At 43.9% G+C, this 20,052-nt stretch overlaps 1 protein-coding gene across 3 annotated transcripts in view; it reads left to right on the plus strand.

Moving 5' to 3' along the window:
• The window catches only part of LOC119647421 (pinin), a 104,903-nt gene that overhangs the window by 78,061 nt on the left and 6,790 nt on the right, over positions 1-20,052 (plus strand). For all 3 annotated transcript variants that reach the window (XM_038048317.1, XM_038048316.1, XM_038048318.1), the window contains 3 exons: positions 14,610-14,869; positions 19,022-19,195; positions 19,258-20,000. In XM_038048317.1, coding sequence (XP_037904245.1) covers positions 14,610-14,869; positions 19,022-19,195; positions 19,258-20,000 — 1,177 coding nt within the window. The remainder of the gene's footprint in view (positions 1-14,609; positions 14,870-19,021; positions 19,196-19,257; positions 20,001-20,052) is intronic.

A 20,052-nucleotide genomic window follows, 5' to 3' on the forward strand; every position in this document is an offset into this window, starting at 1 on the left:
ATACCTTGGTTTAATGCTCGACTCGAAGATGAGCTTGTTCGAGCAAATCAAAGCAGCAATGCACAAGGCTGCAGCTGGAGCTTCGAACTTGAGTAGGCCAATGGCAAATGTTAGGGGGCCTATACCTACCAAGAGACGCAGCCCTTTATGCTCTTGGTAAAAAGGTGCTTTGTTAGCTGTGTCCAAATGCAGAGACGGGGAACTTCATGGGTGGCGTCTACTTATCGCATTATCTCTGAACCGGTTGTGATGGTTGCGGGAGGGGTTCCATTGCCTTTCTTGCTAAGGAACGCTAAGCCATATACAATTCTCTTGGCAGATAGACTGCGTGGTTCATTTGCAACCTAAGCGCTTGGTTGAATCGCAAGACTGACTATTTCCTCACCCAACTCCAAATTGGGCACGGAGGCTTTTAGTCTTCACAAGATTGGGAAGGCATGATCTCCTGATTCTGTTTTTTTGTAACGGTTTTGCGGGCGATGTCGATCACACTTTTCTTTGTCATCGAAAGTGGGATAGGATTCGTCAACAGCTTTATTCAAATACAATAGAGCTGAGGAGACGTTGAGGAATGCTGGGAGATGGTGCCGTGTTGTGAATTGCGTTCCGGCTTTTCTCATTGCTAAGAAGCTAGAACTTGATCCCTGGAGGTGATGACAGGGGGTTCATTGAACTGGTAGTTTTCCCCTCCCCTCTCTTTGTTGAAAGTAATTCCCTGATTGGAAAGCTCCCTAAGACAGAAGGTCCTTTTTATATACGCGTTTATGTGGGTTGAGTACCACATAAATAGATGCCGATTGCGAAATCAATGCGGCATCTCAGCCAATACATTTCATTTCCTGGACAGTTAGCGCTGTTAGTCTGTATTTGTCAGCTTGCTGAAGGAGTCTTCTAACAGTTCTGTTAAAGGATTCAACATGGCACAGTCCAAAAACATAGCATGTAAGTCGTTTTCACCATCGTTTTTGTAGTATTAATCCAGGTAAAGCGGTGCGATGGCTGAGTTCACTGAGTGTAAGCCTGTCGATATCGTTGCCCCGGGATCGAATCAAACTTGGTCAGGGATGTTTGTCCTAGTCTTTATGTTGCTCCGCTGCTGTAGACTTATCACTAGCACATCTTTAAGTGTGAGGATAATGGGCAGCCGAAGTTGAATCCTTAATTCAGAGGAATCCAGGAATTCTCCCAATTCAATATAAGGTTTTAAAGTATGCGGCAAGGCTGTTACGACCGAAATCAATTAAGACGATTTCATGTAGATCGTTGCCTAACCTTGTTGGAGATCGTCGAGGACAAATTCCCCTTAAAAACTCATCGTTTGTTGATTGACCCTTTAAGTTTGGAGTACAGCGGTATCTATGTGTTTTACTATTAATTATGTATTAACCCAAAAGCACATCAAGATTGCAATGCAAAATTGTCATCATTGAGAGAAATCACGACCTAATTTTTCCGGGGATTTACTGAACGTTGGTTTTACCAAGAAAGATGCTGAAGAATTAAGGGCGACGCAGGATGCTAGAATTTTTCATCTTTGTTGATTAAGAGGAACCGCTACTCCACAATAGGCTTATTATAGTATATCCAGTGCAGTCACAAACATTTATGACTGAAGCCGCGATTGTTTGCCAATCTCGTTGTGCAGCTGGTATTCGAACCCAGGGATTGTTATGGATGTTTGTGTTCATCTTGGGCTTGTCTGGCTGGGAAGTATGATCTCATTGAAATTGGAGGGAAAAAGACTGTGTCCAGAAAGGAGTGAACAGGATACAGGAGGAGACATATGGGATCTCAACTTGGGGCACTGAATTGTTCCCCAATTATCTCGCCTATGGCATCGTCAAGTGAAAGGGACACTTATCTTCTATGAGAAGGCAGTGAAGTCATTTAAGTAAGACATCACAAGATTCTGTTTTTTATCGCTTCAAATCAATTTCATAACATACGACGCGGTTTTGAAACTAACTTTTTCGAAAGGCTAAGTGCTTACTCATACCATCAACGTTAGTTTTTACACTGATCCACGTATGGAAATGTACCAATTTCCTTAAAGTGTAACATGCATGGTCATCTATAATTAGCATTCCTCAAATCCAGGAAGACTTTGTTGTTACTTTCTGCACTTACAAATTGATTTTCCACATTACATATTAACTACGTGTTGTGTAAATATCACTATCCACGACAAACACACCAACTATTTATAAACAATTGGAAATGTTATGAAACCTCATTACCATATTGTTCCTCCAACTAGAGCAATTAAAGTGCACTTTACCACCAACAATTTAAGAAAAAAATCACGTCAAGTTCATTTGTATTCAACAAAATATTGTACCATATCCGGCCAGGTTCCACTTGAGGCCATCGCACTGTTACCAGCGCAATTAGCCACTACCGAGGTCAAAAACCTCCTCATTGCGTTGCATAGACCCATCGAAAACGTGGAAAACTAAAAACATTTCGCCTACAAAACAATGGAGAAAGAAATTTGCTTTGATTTCACAAATCAGTTCCATTCATTAGACGCAAATGAAGCGGAGAACAAAAGTGAATAGATATCTTCACTAATAGTATCTAATTTGAGCCATCGAAATAGATTGGATACTGCGTCCGCTCATGCAATTTCCTCGTTCCGACTCAGAAGTCATATGGAGTCAAAAATTGCATTTTATGTTGCATAACTTCGGAAAGATGGAAAAAATATTGGTTTTGTATAATTGAAGAAAGAAAGGAAATGTTATTTTTTTCCGAGCCCCGCAATTGGTATTCGTTGGCGCTTGGGTTTGCTATTTTTCCGTCCCCCTCGGTGGAAAGACGTTGCATGAATGATGGTCGAGAAATGCATTGCGACAAGGAAAACTGAGCATTTCTGGTTTCTGTTGGTCACGATTGGCCTATTGTGGGCGCGCACCACATTCTGTTGTGAATACTGGAAGAATATCTTGGAGATACAGCCATGGTAAAAGTTAGCGTATTAAGTCCACGTTTCATATTTTCAGCGACCAGAAGATTGCGGAGAAGAAAGGCGGATGCGAATTTGAAATTTTACACAAGTCATTTTGTAATCGAGGTCTGTCGTGCACATCGGCTCGTTTAGACTTCAGATTCCGACTTTTCTATACCATACTAGAGATGGTTTGAATTAGGAGGTTACTTGCTAGCCGAAGTTTTAAAATACAAGATTGCCTTGGAAGATATTTTCCATTTTATTGACTAAAGGTATCTAATTTAAATACTGCAGGCATTGCCCGTAGTAATCCCTAGCTTCCCTAGGTGATAGTTCCCCCGACAGTGACCAGTGAGAATTCCCATTATGATTCGGAGGTTGTTTTTGGTGAGGTTCAAGCAATCCTTTGTGCACATAGGTTCGTATCCCCCAATAAGCACCCTGAACTGCTCCATCCCTGGTAGGCCCGCTCAGTATAGTTCCCTCAAACGTTCCACTTCATTTCTTAGAATCATAGCCATGAAACCATCTCCGATTCCACAGAAGGATTCTGGCCCGTGTAAAGGCGTCCCTGCTTCCTTCTTGGCTAGTTCGTCCACTATCTCGTTGCCTTCCAAGCCAGCATGACCTGCAACCCAAAGTATCCAGACCTTGTTGGACAAGCCGAGTGTATTCTGGCCAAGTTTCTATTCCACCATGGTACATCCCTTGATGACTTAGCTATCTTAGCCGGACAGCTGGCCTCATAAGCGTCAATGACGACTGTATTGAGGTTTTTAACCACTATTTCTAGTTCCAGTTCGCTCCTGATGTCACCGCCCCTTGAAGGTGGGCAATGTTGTTGCTCAAGTGCGTTGGATAGGATTCCCAATTCGCTCTCCTGGGATTGCTTATTATTCTTTTTATTTTGGAGTTACCCTCAATGTCGAATCTGATTATCCTGTGATCAGACATAGAGGGCTTATCCGACACCCTCCAATTCCTGATCATTCCGTTCATTAGAGTATTTCCTAGAGTTATGTCTGGTACCTCCTGTTTAGTGCTGGTCACAAATGTTGGAGTGTTCCCTAAGTTATATATTTCAAACTTATTGCTAAGAATAAATTCAAGAAGATACTCACCTCTTCGATTGGTGTCGCTGCTTCCTCAGACCTCGTGATGGGCGTTGGCATCGGAGCCCTCTTCTTGCAATGCTTCACCAGTTTAGCGACTAATTCCGGTGGAGATCGGATTTCGTCTCCTGGGAAGTATCCCGATGCCACGACTGCCTCTCGAGTGCTCCTCCCGATTTCCAATGAGACTTGGATAGCTACAAGGTCCCCGGTTAAGAACTCTGAAAGACGTATTTCGTATGTATTTCAAATTACGTTTAAGAATTATGCAAGCTCTTGGTTTTTCATAAGAGAAGTTCCAAAATACCTGCTTTCCCCTTACAGAACGCGAATCTGCCCCCAGTACATCCAGGGCTCCTGAGCCAGCACCATTCCAATGTTCTCCTTGGAACTTGCCCTTGCAATTACCGCAGATACAGCTTTCGCATGGTGGAGGTGTATCTGGGCTATATTAGTACTAGCCATTGGCTCCTGTGTCGGAGTATCGCCCTTCCCCTCCTCCTGCTCCGACATGGCGCTTTCCTGTGCATCGCTGTCCACCCTGATCCCTAGGAGTCCTAGGTCTAGGTCGTCTAGCTTCTGCTCTTCACTGAGCAGCAGGTCTACTTCCCTAGTTGATACAGTCCTTTCCGCCTCTTTGCTTCTCCACTTTGCTTCTGAAGACTCTCCATAAGCGCGTATGGAGATCCATATTCTGAGCGATTAGGAGGCCCATGGGATCTTCCGTCTCTATTGCCGCGACATTTGGGAAAAAAACTGTCACCATGTGTGCTCCTGGTGTATCATCCCCAGCACATATTGACAGTTCTGGCCCTTCCCAGCCTCGCAATTTAGGAACTATGGTCCCAATCCATTCTACAATGTTTTCCGTCGTGCAGTCCACCAGTGTAAGACCTGGTCGAAACCGTATCCCGGTTTCGAAGTCCATCCCTTCCACATCTGCCTGATGACAAGGTCCTCAATGGTTTTCTGCTCCTCACAAGTGAGTATTTGCTCCGGAAACATTTTTGGCAGTATGGCAAGTCGAATGCCCTTGACTGCTTGTACTCATTTGATTCCCACGAGTATGGGGGTTAGGAGGTCCGCCGGGCCATAGCCCCCCGTAGCACGGTAAGCTCTAACTTACTCCGTGAGGCGAACAGTTATCAGTGGGGCTCTGTTCGAATACAGTCAGTTACTCCCGACTGCAAGCTATCCAATGGTCCAACGGTTCGCTTGATGCCCTGGATTGGGGGAGGTGTTTTCCGACTCCCCAGTGTAGATCCGTAGCGTTTTGTTAATAGTAGGGTCACCTCGTACAGGGTGTGGCTATTACCACTCACTAACGGTCTTGGTAGACGAGAGGCTTGGCCCCTGAAAAGCCGCGCACCGAGAGAGATAGGTTGGCCACAGGGAGCTATGTTCCGGGTCAGTCTATCCTGTAGTGCACTACTTGGCTCCTGTTCTTGTGATTGTAATATCCTAATTAGGCTTCTATTCTTCTCCTGAAAGTTCCAGTAAGGTGGAAAAATTGTTACTGATGTCTGTGTTTAATCTTTTTTGGGGGGAGGGGTCAAAATGTGGAGACTCTCGTAGGAATCTAGTCTCCTAATGTCGTTCACCTACTGCAAGATATTGGCGTTGTCCAATGACATGTGGTGTCCCTTCTCTATTATGTGTCTGGCAACCGCGGACCTTATGTGGGGGTTATTCTTTTATTTTTAGCGGATTCGACCACTTTTAAGTGTCCTAACACCCTGGTGTGGACTAGGCGTTTTGTTTGTCCTACGTAAATCTTGTCACAGTCTGGGCAGGAGACCTTATAAATGCCACTTTTTTCCGTACACTCTTGTTTGTTCTTGACTGATTGTAAGCGGGTCCTAAGCAGGTATCGTCTACTGGTCGAAGTGACCTTAAATCAACGTTTATGTAGCCGCCTTTTGATGTTTTGCGTCCGACCCGAGTAGGTTAGTGTTATTCATTGCCTAGGTTCTGTGTTCACCTCCTGGAAGAGTGTTGAAAGTTGTTGTCTTGAGGTCTGGCGTAGTTTCTTTTTGATTCGATTTTCGATAAGGTTCCTGTTCTGTCCGTTTTTCTTGGCTGTTTCCAAGATGTAATTCTTTTCTTTATTTCTTTTCTCCTCATTGAGTGGTGTTGTGACCATCCTGTGAACCATGAAGTTGTATGTGGCCATCTTATGGTGGAAATCATTGTTTGAGGTGTTTGTGATGGTTCCTTATGTTTGGGTCGGTTTTCTGTAGATATCGAATTCAAAATTCCTTCTGTCCCGGATTATTTTTAAATCTCCCCTTCCGTTTCGATCTCCACGGTGAAATCGATGTTCCTGTGTGCTCGGTTGAGTTTCTCGAGGATTGTTCCTGCTTCTTCCGTTTTGATAATTGCTAACACATCATCCACGTATCTGATCCAGAACCTCGGGAGTGTTTCAGCTTCCTCGAGTTCATCCTCTAGGTTCTCTATAAATACTTCGCATAGCAGGGGTCTTAGGGGGGGGGGTTGCCCATTACTGTCCCGAAGGTTGTTTTATAAAATTTATTCCTGAAAGTGAAATAGGATTCACTCATGCACGTGGAGGCCAGTTTATTATACAATTTAGCCTTCTTCCTTCATTCGAATGAGTTTTCGTGTGTCATGATCCATTCCTCGTACAAGTGTAAAGCTTCCTTTATGTATTTTGGGGAGGCATTGATTCTGGGCAGAAATGGGTTAAGTATTCGGCAGCTTTCTTAATAATGGGCTTGCATTCAGCCAGCGCCTTTTCCACTCTTTTAACGGAGTCGAGCAGAGGGTCCTTTCTGATGATGTGAAACTTACCTTCTTCTAATTTTTGGCGTACTAAGTTGTCGTATGCTCCATTGTCTATGATGATCACAGGGTTTTCTTTGTCTGCTGGTAAGTAGAAGACGGGTTTCTCTCTTAATTCTTTAAGGGTTTTGTAATGGTTGGATGATGCTCTTTTCTTTCTGGTTATTCTCTTGGTGGGAGTCAGCAGTCGTCCAATTTCTTTCCGAGTGTCAGCCTTTTCTTCTTGTGATGCACATTTGATTCTTGCCTCGATGTCAATTACGATTTCCTCTTTCAGGAAAGTGGGGTTCCTTATGGCGAAATTTAAGCCTTTATTGAGAAGTGAAAGTTGTTCCTGGGTAAAGTGTTCATTGGATCTGTTGATTACATAGTTGGCTGTGAGTTGTTTCTTCGGTTTCCTTATTGTACCCTGGCCCGTTTGTGTTGTGGTGACCGCCTTTAATTTCTTTTCCAGTATGCTCCTCTTTCTGGTCTTTTCGCAGGTGTGGGCCCTATTGATTTCCTCCCATATGTCGGTCATGTCGCAATTTCTTCCATGGATGTTCCTGCTGATTTTTAAGTATGCGAGTAAGTATGGAATGTGTTATGTTCTGGCCTCGTGCTAGTGAGTCCCAAACGCTGAGCTCTACCATAAAGCTGAAATGAGAAAGATCAATCGATAGAGGTTATCCTTATAACAATAATCTCCTTTGTCCCGTTCACAGGCGGGGTCTGCTCGTCGTGATCGGCTTCACCATTTGGCTCTATCGAATGCCTGATCTGGGTGCAATCTCGAGGCTTTCAAATCCCCGTCTAGCGTATCAAGTCACCTTTGTTTAGGGCTGCCTTTTGGTCGTTTACCATCGACTTCAATGTTCAGACCAATCTTGGCATGTGAATTCTCGTTGGCACGGATTGCGTGACCATGCCATCGAAGACGCTTCTCTCGCAATTTTTCCACGATCGGTGCAACCCCATAACGATCGCGGATACCCTCATTTCGGATATGATCTAAACGTGTGACGCCTGTAGTCCAACGTAGCATCTTCGTCTCGATTATCGCAAGACGTCGTTCATTGTCTTTTATAGTCGGCCAACACTCAGAACCATAGAGAGCGACTGGACGGACAGTAATATGAAGGCAAAATAATTTTCTCTGCAAATTTCAAAGTGCACCATGGGAGCTAATTTCCATTTGCCTGGCGCCACTTAGTTCATCTTTTAGGTCCCAAATCATTGACCTGCATCTCGTATCCATTTCATGGAATAATGATCATCAGAATAGCTAAATCATTAATTTGCCGTGTCTATTGAGGCACCCATAAATTAAGCAAATACAAAATTAACAATTTACAACACGAAGCAGAACAATTTTTTTTCGAAAGTGAAAGTGAGTTGAGATTCAGATACACTAAGCGCCTAACTCCCATAGTGCAATTCCATCCACATATATGGGAGCTCGTGTGAGAAAATTTCTTCACATATTCACACCGAAACTGCAATGCACCACAGTAGACTATGTAAATATAATTGTACAGCTAAACCCGAGTACATCACCGCTTTCCTTTGCCAATCTTTCGCTTGCTTTCTTCGATTGCGTAACTCTAAGCATTTACTTAAGTTTACAAGTAAGCGCAGTCTTACATCTTTAGTACGGTCTGTATCTAAGCAAGCATATGCATGAAATATGTACATCTTTCTTATGTATCTTCTCATGCCTACTACATAGCATACTCATACCGCAGATATACCCCCCACATGAGCATGATATGCCACAAGATATCTTAAAACCTTGCAAGAAATATGCTCAATATTGGTACTCGGGACATAACTCATGGATGATGATGCTCTTCTAAGCATAAAGTTTGCAATCGAGATTTTTCTGTTTGCAGATGGAAGATTTCACAACTGTGAAAACCATTCACCAGATTCAAAACAGTGTTGCAATAGTGCAATCAACTTATATAGCGGCGCCGAGTTTCAAGTCGCATCAAGCAACACAACATCACTTGAATCGGTATTCGAGCCATAGTGCTGAGATGGTGGTTTGTTGTGCAATTTTTGGCCAAGCAAGATAAATTTAGTTTTTAATTAAAATAAGCAAAAAAAGATGAAAATAACAGTGAGTGTTGCTTTGCAGGGTCGTCATTTTTGTGGGAACAAACTGCTGTAGGTTATATGAGTAATTTGTTGTGATACTGACTTAGGTTTTTTGCTTGATCTGCCTTTCCTGACCATCTTTTGGCAATTTATTGCTTTGAAAACATTGATTGCAATCAATGCCGAGAGTATCGTCAGTCTCATACAGACTAAGTAGCTGAACATATGCCCTTCACAACCCAACTGCGTCACCTACCTTTGTTCACGAAGATATTGCTGTCAAATAATACTCCGTCTGAAGGGCCCTGGTCTCAACCAGGTCACACATCCGACGCGCTTTCTGAACTAGTTCCTGGAACCTCTTTTGGATCACGGCGATTGTGCTGCCATCCAAATCGCCTCTGACTTCAGCATCTCCTTTAGGAGGTTGTGGCTTCCGATGCTCACAGCGAAGATGCCACTCAACTTGCTTCTCGTCTCCATGAACTTCGGAAAATAGACCTCCATGTGCCCCAGGATCACAGATGGGGCGGCGCATTTAGAGTAGTCGGAAGATTTCCTATAAACACAGTGTCTCGTAAGGAACTTATCAGGCGGTAAATTATTTCACCGTCTCTTTATACGGTAGATAGTGATTGAGAGCTTCTAGACCCTACCCGGATAAAGCTACCATTCTCCGTTCAAAATTTTCCGGTGATAGCACTTCACTTAGAGCTTCCTCTAGGTTCCTCCTTTCTTCCACGAACCCAGGACATTGGAAGAATACGTGCGCTGGATCTGAGACCCCGTCGCAGTTTCGACAATTATGTGAAGTGTCCAATCTAAACTTGTACAGGTATTGACGGTACCCTCCATGGCCGGTGAGAAACTAGGTGAGATTGAAATTGATCTCCCCATGCTTTTTTTCCAGCCATTTCCCGATGGAAGGGATCAACCTGTGAGTCCAATAACCCTTTTCTGACTGATCCCATCGCTGTTGCCATCTGCTTATGGGATCTCCCCCTTTCGGCCTTTTTCACCTGCAATAAGGTAGAGATGGACCTGGTGTTATGAATGTTCATCATTTTGGTTTCCAGGATGTCAATCCCGAGATGAAGAACACTGTATCATCTGAGACGGTCTTGAAGGCAGAACACACCCTTAAAGTTGTTCATCTGTAGACCATACTCAATTTATGTGCATTGCCTAAAACATGCGGCGCTTTTCCCCAAACTGGGACTGCATACAGCATGATAGAACTCACCACCCTGGCAATGAGCAGCCTGCAAGTATACCACGGTTCTCCTACGTTCGGCATCAACCTTGTCAGAACCATATTCGAGGTGGACGCTTTTTCAAACGTATGCTCTATGTGCTGCTTTAAATTTAGTTTTCCATCTATCATCACCCCGAACTATTTGATGGCGACTTGGAAGTGATGATAGAATTCCCGGTTCTAATGCTTTGCGATCACAATCAGTGCACTATCGTCGGCTTAACCCACCACCGCGGTCTCCTCCGGAATCGGAAGGTTAAGTACGTCATTATGCATGATGTTCCACAGTAGTAGGCCCAGTACAGAGCCCTGTGGGACAACCGCGGAGACAGTGGGTCTATCATCGGTGTTATACCAGAGTGTCCGCTCCTACAAGTAGCTATCGATAATAACGGCGAGGTAGGTGCGAACATCAATCGTCGCCAGAGACTTTTGTATAACGTTCCAATTGGCCGAGTTGAATGCATTCCTTACATCCATTGTCACCATCACACAATATTTGCTGGTACAGCCCCTTCCATGATTTGCATTTTCGGCCAAGCCAGTAACCATTTTGATGGCATCAATGGTTGATCTGGCTTTACGGAACCTGTACCTCTGCCTACCTGAAACGCTGGGAGTAATCTATTATAAATAACCCGTTCCCACATTCTTCTCATGTCTAGAAGACATATGGGTTTATAGGAGGACGGTTCCCCTGGAGGTTTGCCAGCCTTAGGAAACAGCACCAGCTTCTACCACTTCCATGGTGCAGGAAAGATACCCTCGGACATGCACGTTCCGAACAGCTTCGCGAACGTATCCGGTCTACATTTGATGGCAGGTTTGAGGGCCTTATTCGGTATGCCGGCCAGACCCGGGGCTTTGCTGTCGCCTATTTGACTGCAGATCTCCAGCAGCTCCTCCATGATGACTGGGGCGTTGGAAGGAGTCAGTACTCCGCTCTTACTGGGGAAGTGACCCCTGAATTATTTTCACGTGATTTGCAGAGATGATCAGCTTGTGAATTGTCGCGTCACGATTTTATAGGCGCTACCCCACGGATTTATGTTCGCTTCCAAACAGAGCTCTTTAAAACATCCCTCTTCCTCCGCTGGATGGCGAGCGTGAGGTTCTTGCGAGCTTCCCTATAGGCATGCTTCTTTTGCTCTTGGTCGATCCTACCTATTGCCCTCTGAGCCGTTCGTCTGACTTTGTCGATCTAAGCCTGGATAGTTCACTTTTCCACCAATAATTGGTTCTTCTAGTGAGGAGTGAGCATCTCTTAGGCATCGACGCGTCACATACTTTATAGAGCTCTATCCATGGAGGTGCCTGCTTTACTAGACAGGTCAAGCCACATCTCCATGAATGTTTGCTCATTTATCGTGGTTGTAGACCATCCTGGTGTTCTTTAGGATTTCGGTTTCTGGGGTACTGGTCACCTGCCTGGTGGTCACTGTACGTGAAGTCTTCGCTAACTTGCCAGGACATGTCATGTACTGGCGCAGGCCTGAAAACAGTCAGATCTACAACTGAACCAGATCTCCCTTTCCGATAAGTGTTTACATTATCTTCGTTGGCCAGAACTATATCCAACTGGGCTAATGCTTCTAATAACCACCGCCTCCTTGCGTCTGTCTGTCTATCTGTCTGCCACGTGATTTTTTTCTCGGAGACGGTTACAGCGATTGACACCAAATTTGGTGGAAAGATGGAAACTGTAAGGGCTCACGCATTGTGTATATTTTTTTCACCAGTTATGTGGTACCGAATGAAACGTCTCGGTTGGTACTTTCCGAAGCCGGTCTTAGTTTTGACATTGGTTGGAAAGCTGGGGGTGCGGGGGGTTGAAAGTGATCATTTCTTTAACGGGCCTATTCTCAGAAACTACCTAACCGAAAAATCTGAAAAAGTCAAGAACCTGCCGAGTGGCTTTCCTGAAGTCCGCAGCCACTTTGGCCGGATTTGCCTTCCTATCCTATCTATAGGGATCATTTCTGTGAACTTCATTCGATGCTGTCCTAAATATTCAATACACTTTCAGCACAGTTGGCCGTAAATACAACCAGTTAAAAAACAAAATAATTTAACTTCTCCCTACGCGCGAAGGTCAAGTATTTCATCAACTATATAAATGACGTTTCACCGTAGAGGAACGCCTGCTGTCACAACGTCCTACCCGTCGTCAGTTTTGTATTTGAGGTGCCACTCCGAAAGGCAGCTTTCAATTAATCAAGCTAAGTAGCTTGCAGCACTTATCTCTCTAGCTCTCTAGCCAAAGCGTCCTTAATTCACACCAAATATACCGAATTAAAAGCATTCCTAATATCTAGCTTCACCATTTGCTAGTATTTGAGAAGAACTATTCCATCTTGAGCTATATCTACGATCATTACTTTCACATCGACTGTAGAATGTTTCTGCCCAGAATTTGAAGGAACCTGTCGTAGGTCAATCGCTCCAGTATCTTCGCCATAATGCCTAAAAGATAGATGGCATGATATGATAAGGACAAGCAGTGTGGTTTATCTAGCTTGGGCAACTGAGCGGGAACCACTCCTTCCACCATGCAAAATTCAAAAAAAAACTTTCGAATTACTCACGTCTGGTCCCTGAACTTTGTTTTCCCCATTATGTCAGTAGATCTTCAATGGTTTCTCGTCGGCAACCTTAGAAGTGGAAAAGATTCCCCTTTCAACTACTTGAGGTTCGTCTTCCTCCTGCTGTGGAAAAAGCGTTGCAATTATATGCAGTAAGTGCATTTTGCTTTACTTTTTCGTATGTCCTTAGCTACTTCGGAGATCCTAGTATTCTTTTTCCAGACCCTGATATTCTGGCTCTCTTGTTCTTTAGCAGAGTTTCCTCCCTTACAGACAAGATGATCTCAACATCAAGATTTCCTGATTTTACCAGTAGTCCGGTTTGTTGTTATGATGCATAGGGTGAGGCATTGTAGCATTGCATGCTTTGTATGGCAGATCCTTTTATTCCTTTGTTGTTTCCTTGGGACCATAACCTCTATTAAGCCACCAGAAATGCTTCCTTATCAGGAGCGTCGGTTATAGCTTCTATGAGAAAGCGTTGGTTGCTGTGTGTTTTGCTCACTCGTCCTTTGATCTTTAGCACTGAACGCCAAACTATTTGACTATTTCATCCACTAAAACTACTCCTTGACTTCTGCCTCTTTCCGGTAAAATTGCCACGAATTATCACATCACGGGACAGACTTAGCTGCAACTAGCTCTGCTCACACTCGTTGATTGCTCTTGCCACTGCGTCACCATCATTTCTTCTTGTTTCCCTGCAATACTTTCCGCGCATCCTTTTCTTTCCTTTCTGCGCATCCTTTCCTTTCCTTTCTGCGCATTATATTTTCAGACAATAATAATAACAATCGTTGGCGTAACAATCCTAATCGATCAGAGCCTTGAAGTGTGTTATAGCAGTTCATTTACTTCATGATTACAGTATCCTGTAGGAGGCAATGTGGTCAGCATTGCGCTCGCCCAGATTATTACCCTGATTTGACTCTGGTGCTCATTCGCAGCTGAACCAACTGGTATCCGACATCCAATCACGATAACAAATCCCTCTGCTACCAGTGGGTCTGCATTCCTAAGGGAATAACCGCTGAACAATTCCCTGGATATATGTAACTCTATAGGCGCTTCCTCGTACGTTTATTTCCGGGTTTACAAAGATTTTCTGATGATATTCCTCATGCCCCTCCCCCTCCTGCGAGATATTTTATAAGTCCGCCTCCTAAATTTCTGATCAGTCCTGTTTACTGGTCTTTGTGCTGTTCATCCAGCACAGCGAGCTGCAGTCTGAAGCTCAAATTATTCTCTGTTCGACCAATAGTTGTGGCTCCTACTTGGGATTGGTCAATTGCATTTCGTCACAACACACTTTGTTGTATGAAGAGCTCAATGTGGGAGTGTTATCTGTTGCAGGTTTTTGATTCCGGAACGGTTACACACATCGAATTCGGTGGAAATGTCGGAAATAGGAATGCAGCAATAGCATCTCCTCAAAATATACCCTATTTTGATATCTGCCCAAATAAAGTTAATAACAGTGAATTTTGTGATTTTTTTTTGGAACACCCCCTTAATTTATTTGTGCAAGTGCAAACATTGGCCAGACCATGGACCACAATATTGGAAAGTTTGGTGGAAATTCCACAATTATTAACAAAATTATAGTAGGTCAAGCTTACCATTTCTTTATAAATGCGTTACTATCTTAAGTTACGCCTAAATGGCTCTAGTAATGTTAGCTAATGAAAGTCCGTTAAAAATTAAATATTATCTTCTTATCTTCCATGTGATTCACGAGTGAATTATCTCATTATTTTCATCATTTTACTGTAATTTGAAATTTTAATTATTTTAACTAATTGAACCCCTACTTTTTCCTATTACAGGAACTTCCCCGTGCTGAAGCATTGTTGGGCAAGGAAGCTGATGATTCTGATCTACAAAGTATCGACAGGGAGGAGGAGCCTGTAAAGAAAGAAGAAAAACCAGAACAAGAAGCTATTCCATCCAGCAATAGTGAATCTGACAGTGACTCATCATTCTCCGATAGCGATGAATCTGACGATCTTCAAAAGAATCACTACAAAGTTCCTCTTGAATTGGACCTAAGCGACTTGGCTGCTGCTTTACTTGAGAACAACCAAAAGTAAGTGATTATTATTAGATGAAAAGGATTTGAGGACACTTTCAAACTACATAATTATACAGTTATCTTCTTCGTAAATGTCGAGTTTTACCTAACATTGGCATTAAGTGTCAAGCAGTTAGGCTCAGACGACTCTACCTACTCAAAAAATATCCAGGGGCTTTTGTGGTGCTCGTTGGTGTTAGGTTATTGGAAAGATCCAACATTATCAAGCACGTTTGCAAAATGGTGTATTTCTGCATGATTTCAAGCAGACTGTGTGATCTTAGGGCATCTGGGGAAGCTGTAAGGGACCTGTAGCTGATATTATTAGGCAAACTGCAACCACCCTCTCAAGACGCATAGTTTCTCTGCTTGTCCGAGCCTGGCTCACAGTTTACTTTCTACACATTCTGCCCTAGTCGTTTTCCACCCGCTCTCTAATTATGACCTTATAAATTCTGGTGGTTATCGCACTTCCTGGATAGAGCACATAAATCCCTGAGTCCAGTAAAGAGCACACCAATACACAGTCGTCTGTTCGACAAATTGAGATTGACAAACGGCCGCCATAGACAATTCACGTGCTTGTCGTTCATTTTCTTCCACTTCCATTCATTTCTCCTTATTTGACTTGACACCAGTCATGGGATTAAAAGATCAACCCTTCAGCTTAAGTGGACTCAGCCCGCCCCTTACAAACATCTAAGTATATCAAGTGTGTCAGCTCACACCTAGCATGTAGACTATATTTCATGGGGAACCCAGGTGGTTAGCATAATATAGTAGCCATGAAAATCAGTTCAGTGCCATAAAAAATCAAAAAGGACCCAATGAATTCGCCTGGAAGTGTCTTTTCGGTCAGCTTTTTGGTCGTTTGTCATGGACTTTGATGTTCAAACTAATCTTGGCAAGCAAATTTTGGTCAGCGCAAATGTTAAGTCCATACCATTGACGACGCCCCTTTTGCTATTCGGGTAACTCCCGAAGTATACCTCAATATCCTGCTTTCGCTACCGAGGCCTACCCTAGCAATGAACACCTCTGGCGCAGTAACTGAAATTAACAGCGTCAAACTCGTCACCTATAAATACTTTTGGCCACAGGCAAGTGAATCTTGGCCCGCGTGGAACTTTCTCATAACGCTTCATTCTGGTGAACATCAGTATCCTCCTATTGGGCGCAGACGTCTTGTATCACTATGGGCTGCTGGTGGATAGACCCCACAATCTCTCATAGGCTATCAGGGAAAATTTCAACCAACCAGAACAGCACTCTTTCCATTATTTTTGGGGACGTTGCTATTCGGGGTATCGGGGTATTCGCGCACTCCTGAAAAACTACCGTAACATTACTACCAAATGAAATATCCTTCAGCCAGTTAGCATGATTTTCAGCATCACTTCAATACTTCTTGCTCCCCAATCTCCTCCAAGGGGCGGTCTTTGCAATCCCAGAAATTCTCTGTTGCGAGGAAACAGTTTGACAAGTTTACCGGGATATATGTAAACTTTCCATCAGTTTTTGGTTATTTCCACTCTATCTGGTTCCAAAAGTTAATGGCAAACGGTGACTACAGACGCCTGAATGGTCAGACCATTCCGGACTGGTACCCAATTCCCTTCATTCAAGACGCTGTGCATTACTTAGCAAACTGTCCTGCTTTCTCGACCTTAAATCTCGCCAAGACGTACCAGCAAATCCCTGTGGCTCCCAAAGATATTCCAAAGGCACAAAGAGTTCACACAAATGACTTTTGGCTCATGCAATGCGGTGCAAACCTTCCAGATCTTCAGTCGTTTCCTCCACCGAGTCCGTGCATTTTGCACATCTCGAGTGCATTTTTCAACGCCTCCTTGATCATAGCTTGAATGTTGAAAAATGTACGTTCCTCCAAATGCACATGAAATTTCTAGGCTATCCCATTACCCCTGATGGCGAAAAATCAGACCCAGACAGGGTAAAAGTGATCACGAGCTTATGCTGCATAAAACGGTAAAAGGGATCAGGAGGTTCATGGGCGTGGTAAACTACAACCGTCATTTTCTGCCCAAAGCTCTGCACCACCAGTCCGTCCTTGACGCTTTCCTGTTTTGGCCTAAAAGCAAGGAATCGCGGAAGGTTGTTGGTCTCCAAAAGGGAGCGTTTGAAACAGTCAATCTTCAGCTATACGCTATACTTTTGGCACTCCCTTAACAGGATGTGCATTAAGCCGTGATCGTCGATGCTTCAGATGTTACAGTAGGCGCTGCTCTTTACCAGAAGATGAACTAAAGCCGGCAGCCGTTGAGTTTGTTCTCAAAACAGTTGAACCCCGCTCAATGGAACTACAGTACCTAGGATCCGTATCTAAGTATCAAATATTACCGTTTTTGTGTCGAAAGCAGACCATTCACCTTGTCCGTGGCCCATAAGCCCCTCACATTTGCCTCATGGTAAAAGCCCGCCAAAGCGTTCCCTCCCCGATTTTGGCACGTAACCTTCGGTAGTCCGTTTACTTCAGATACTCAGCATGCGTCTGGTAAAGAAAACTTATTCGTTAGCGTATCACATCCCAGCCGCAGTCCGTTTTTTTGGCAATCGCTGTGACTCCAAGGATGACGCAGTTCTTCAAAGCCTGCAGTTGGACTCTAAATGCAAGTTTAAGGAGTTTCTTCCGCTATCTACTGCGAGATCTCCGAAAAGGACCATGGTCTCCATATATAGACCATATATTGCGGCCGCTTTTCGTGAAGAAGTGTTGCGCTCGGTGCACGATCTTGCGCATCGCGGCACTCGGACAATGAATTGGCTAGTCGATAGCAAGTATTTCTGACCCTCCTTCAACAACCAAGTTAATCCTTGGGCCAAACAGTGCTTCGCATGTGACAAGTGTAAGTTCACAAGACGAGTTATGAAAGAAATTGGGTATTCTCTAGGTTAACAACATAGATTCCGACATTCTAGGTCTTTTGCGAGACTGACATGGCTAAAAGTATCGCCTCACGGTCATCGATCGGTTTACATGGTGGCCTGGGATTATACCTCTGAAGGACATTAAAGCACAATAATTTGCTGAGGCACTCTGTCGAGCTCCAGGTCCAGATTCCAGGCTCTGTTGTTTCCGCTGATATCGTAGACCAGGAAGTGCAGTTCGAATTTGCTCTTTTTACGGAGTTTGGAAAGCTCCTCGGCTTAAATCGTCCTTAGACAACTGAATACCAACCACAGTCCAATGGGATGCTGTAACTTTTGCGTCGGAGGCAGAAGACATCCATTATGGTGTTCGAGCTGGTGATCTGGTCTACCGAGAGAGCCTACGACATTCTGTCAATTGGATAGTCACGCTTGTTATGGGAGGCTGCCTACAAATTGAAGTCACGTTCGTCATCTCGTCACGCGCAGCCAATGGTTAACACCCCTAGGGAGCTCGTGGTCAGCACCTATGTCCTGGTTAGGATTGATGTCACCCGGAAGTCGCTGCATCTGTACGAGGGCGCCTATAAAGTCCTCGAGGATTAAGAACGCCTGTATAGACTGGACGTTAGGGGTAAGCACAAGACAGTCTCCTTAGACAGGCGAATGCCTTTCTTTTAGAGGGCAGACGTCAATGGGACAAAGCGTGTGGGCCGTGTCCACTATGAAGTCCGCCTCTATAGCCGAATAACTGCGAATCTAACTAAACTGAATATAAGCAAAGAATTCAGTCTGATAGCGAGAAGAGTGAGAATTGGTAGGGTTGCTCACATAGTAACGTGGTGCATCTACCTTCATCGACTCTTGGCCAGTAGCCTTCGCAATGTCCTCAAGTTGACCAGACTCTCTGATAATGGATGGGATTGTCTTCTGCTAGCAATGAAGCGATACTGGTCTGCAAGCCGCTGTATAATCACGTGTAGGTATTGCGGAAAACGCTCGATGAACCTTTGGTGCAACAGGGGGCGATGCTTTTGGCCCTTTCGTTGTAATTTTATGGTAGTAACGAATGACAAAGAGTTTCAGTTTTTCAGTCCATTTCATTCGTTACTTATGCGAACTTGCTGAAATGGTCGTCATTCAAACTGAGCCTATCCATCCCTCCTCTTTTCACAACCGACCTAGTTTAATTAAATTAATACAAGTTTTTATTATTAATAAATGCATAATTAATTAATTTACCAAAAATTTAATTAAATGAATAATTTATTTCATTAGATCACGTATGAACTGCGTTATTGAACGTAAACATGCCGTAGAACTTGTTGACTCGCCAGCCCGTTCCATGCAACTTCCATTCGGAGTCAACCTCACCACTGATCCCAAGAAGCAACGAATCACCGGAGAGAGGATTTCAATTTCATGCGACAGTGGCTCAGATGATGAAAAACGGTAACATTTTGATGACTATTTTACTGAATAATGACTTGATACTTAACCTTTTGATTCTACAGCGAAAACACCGAAGATGCTGAAAACATCCGACCAATCTTCGTTCCCCTCCAACGTATGCCAATCCCATTCGGACCACAACCCCAACAAATCCCTCTCACTCATATGCCCCAACGCATGGCTCCACCGCAACCAATGATGCACCAAATGCCACCACCATTCCAACAAATCCAAATGCGTCCACCAATCCCACCACAATTCATGCAAGCTCCACGACCAGAACCACAAGTTCGCATCCATGTTCAACGTATCCCAATCCGTGATCTCCCAATCCCACAGGAAATCCAAGAAGAAATCATGGGTGAGAATAAGGACTATGCACCACAGGAACAACATCAAATGCCACAAATCCAAGTTCAACGTGTCCCACTTGGACTAGCTCTTCAACGTGCTGGCATCACCGCTGATGATTTAAGGAATATCCAACGTATGGCCGAGGAACGTATCACTGAGGAACTTCGTCACTTGGCTGCTGAGGAAAGTGCTTCCAATTCTGAAAATAGCGACAGCTCCGAAGAAGATGATTCACAATCGAACGATCAATCGAATCCAACTCAACAACCACCAGAACCACAATTGTCTCTGCATCCACCAATGCAAGAACCACAAATTTTGCAAATGGGACGTGCTGCTTATGGACGTAGTCTACCAACACCAGTTAGGATTCCAGTTCCAATGATGCAACCACAAGAGTTGCCTCATATCAGCTCTGAACAAGAAAGTGCAGAACCTGAAAGACCACACTGTAAGTATTTTTGAGTATGTAAAAGGTGCAAGGATGCTTGAGGGTTTAAAGG

The sequence above is a fragment of the Hermetia illucens genome, chromosome 2 (assembly GCF_905115235.1).
Source record: "Hermetia illucens chromosome 2, iHerIll2.2.curated.20191125, whole genome shotgun sequence".
In the NCBI taxonomy this organism is placed as follows: domain Eukaryota; kingdom Metazoa; phylum Arthropoda; class Insecta; order Diptera; family Stratiomyidae; genus Hermetia; species Hermetia illucens.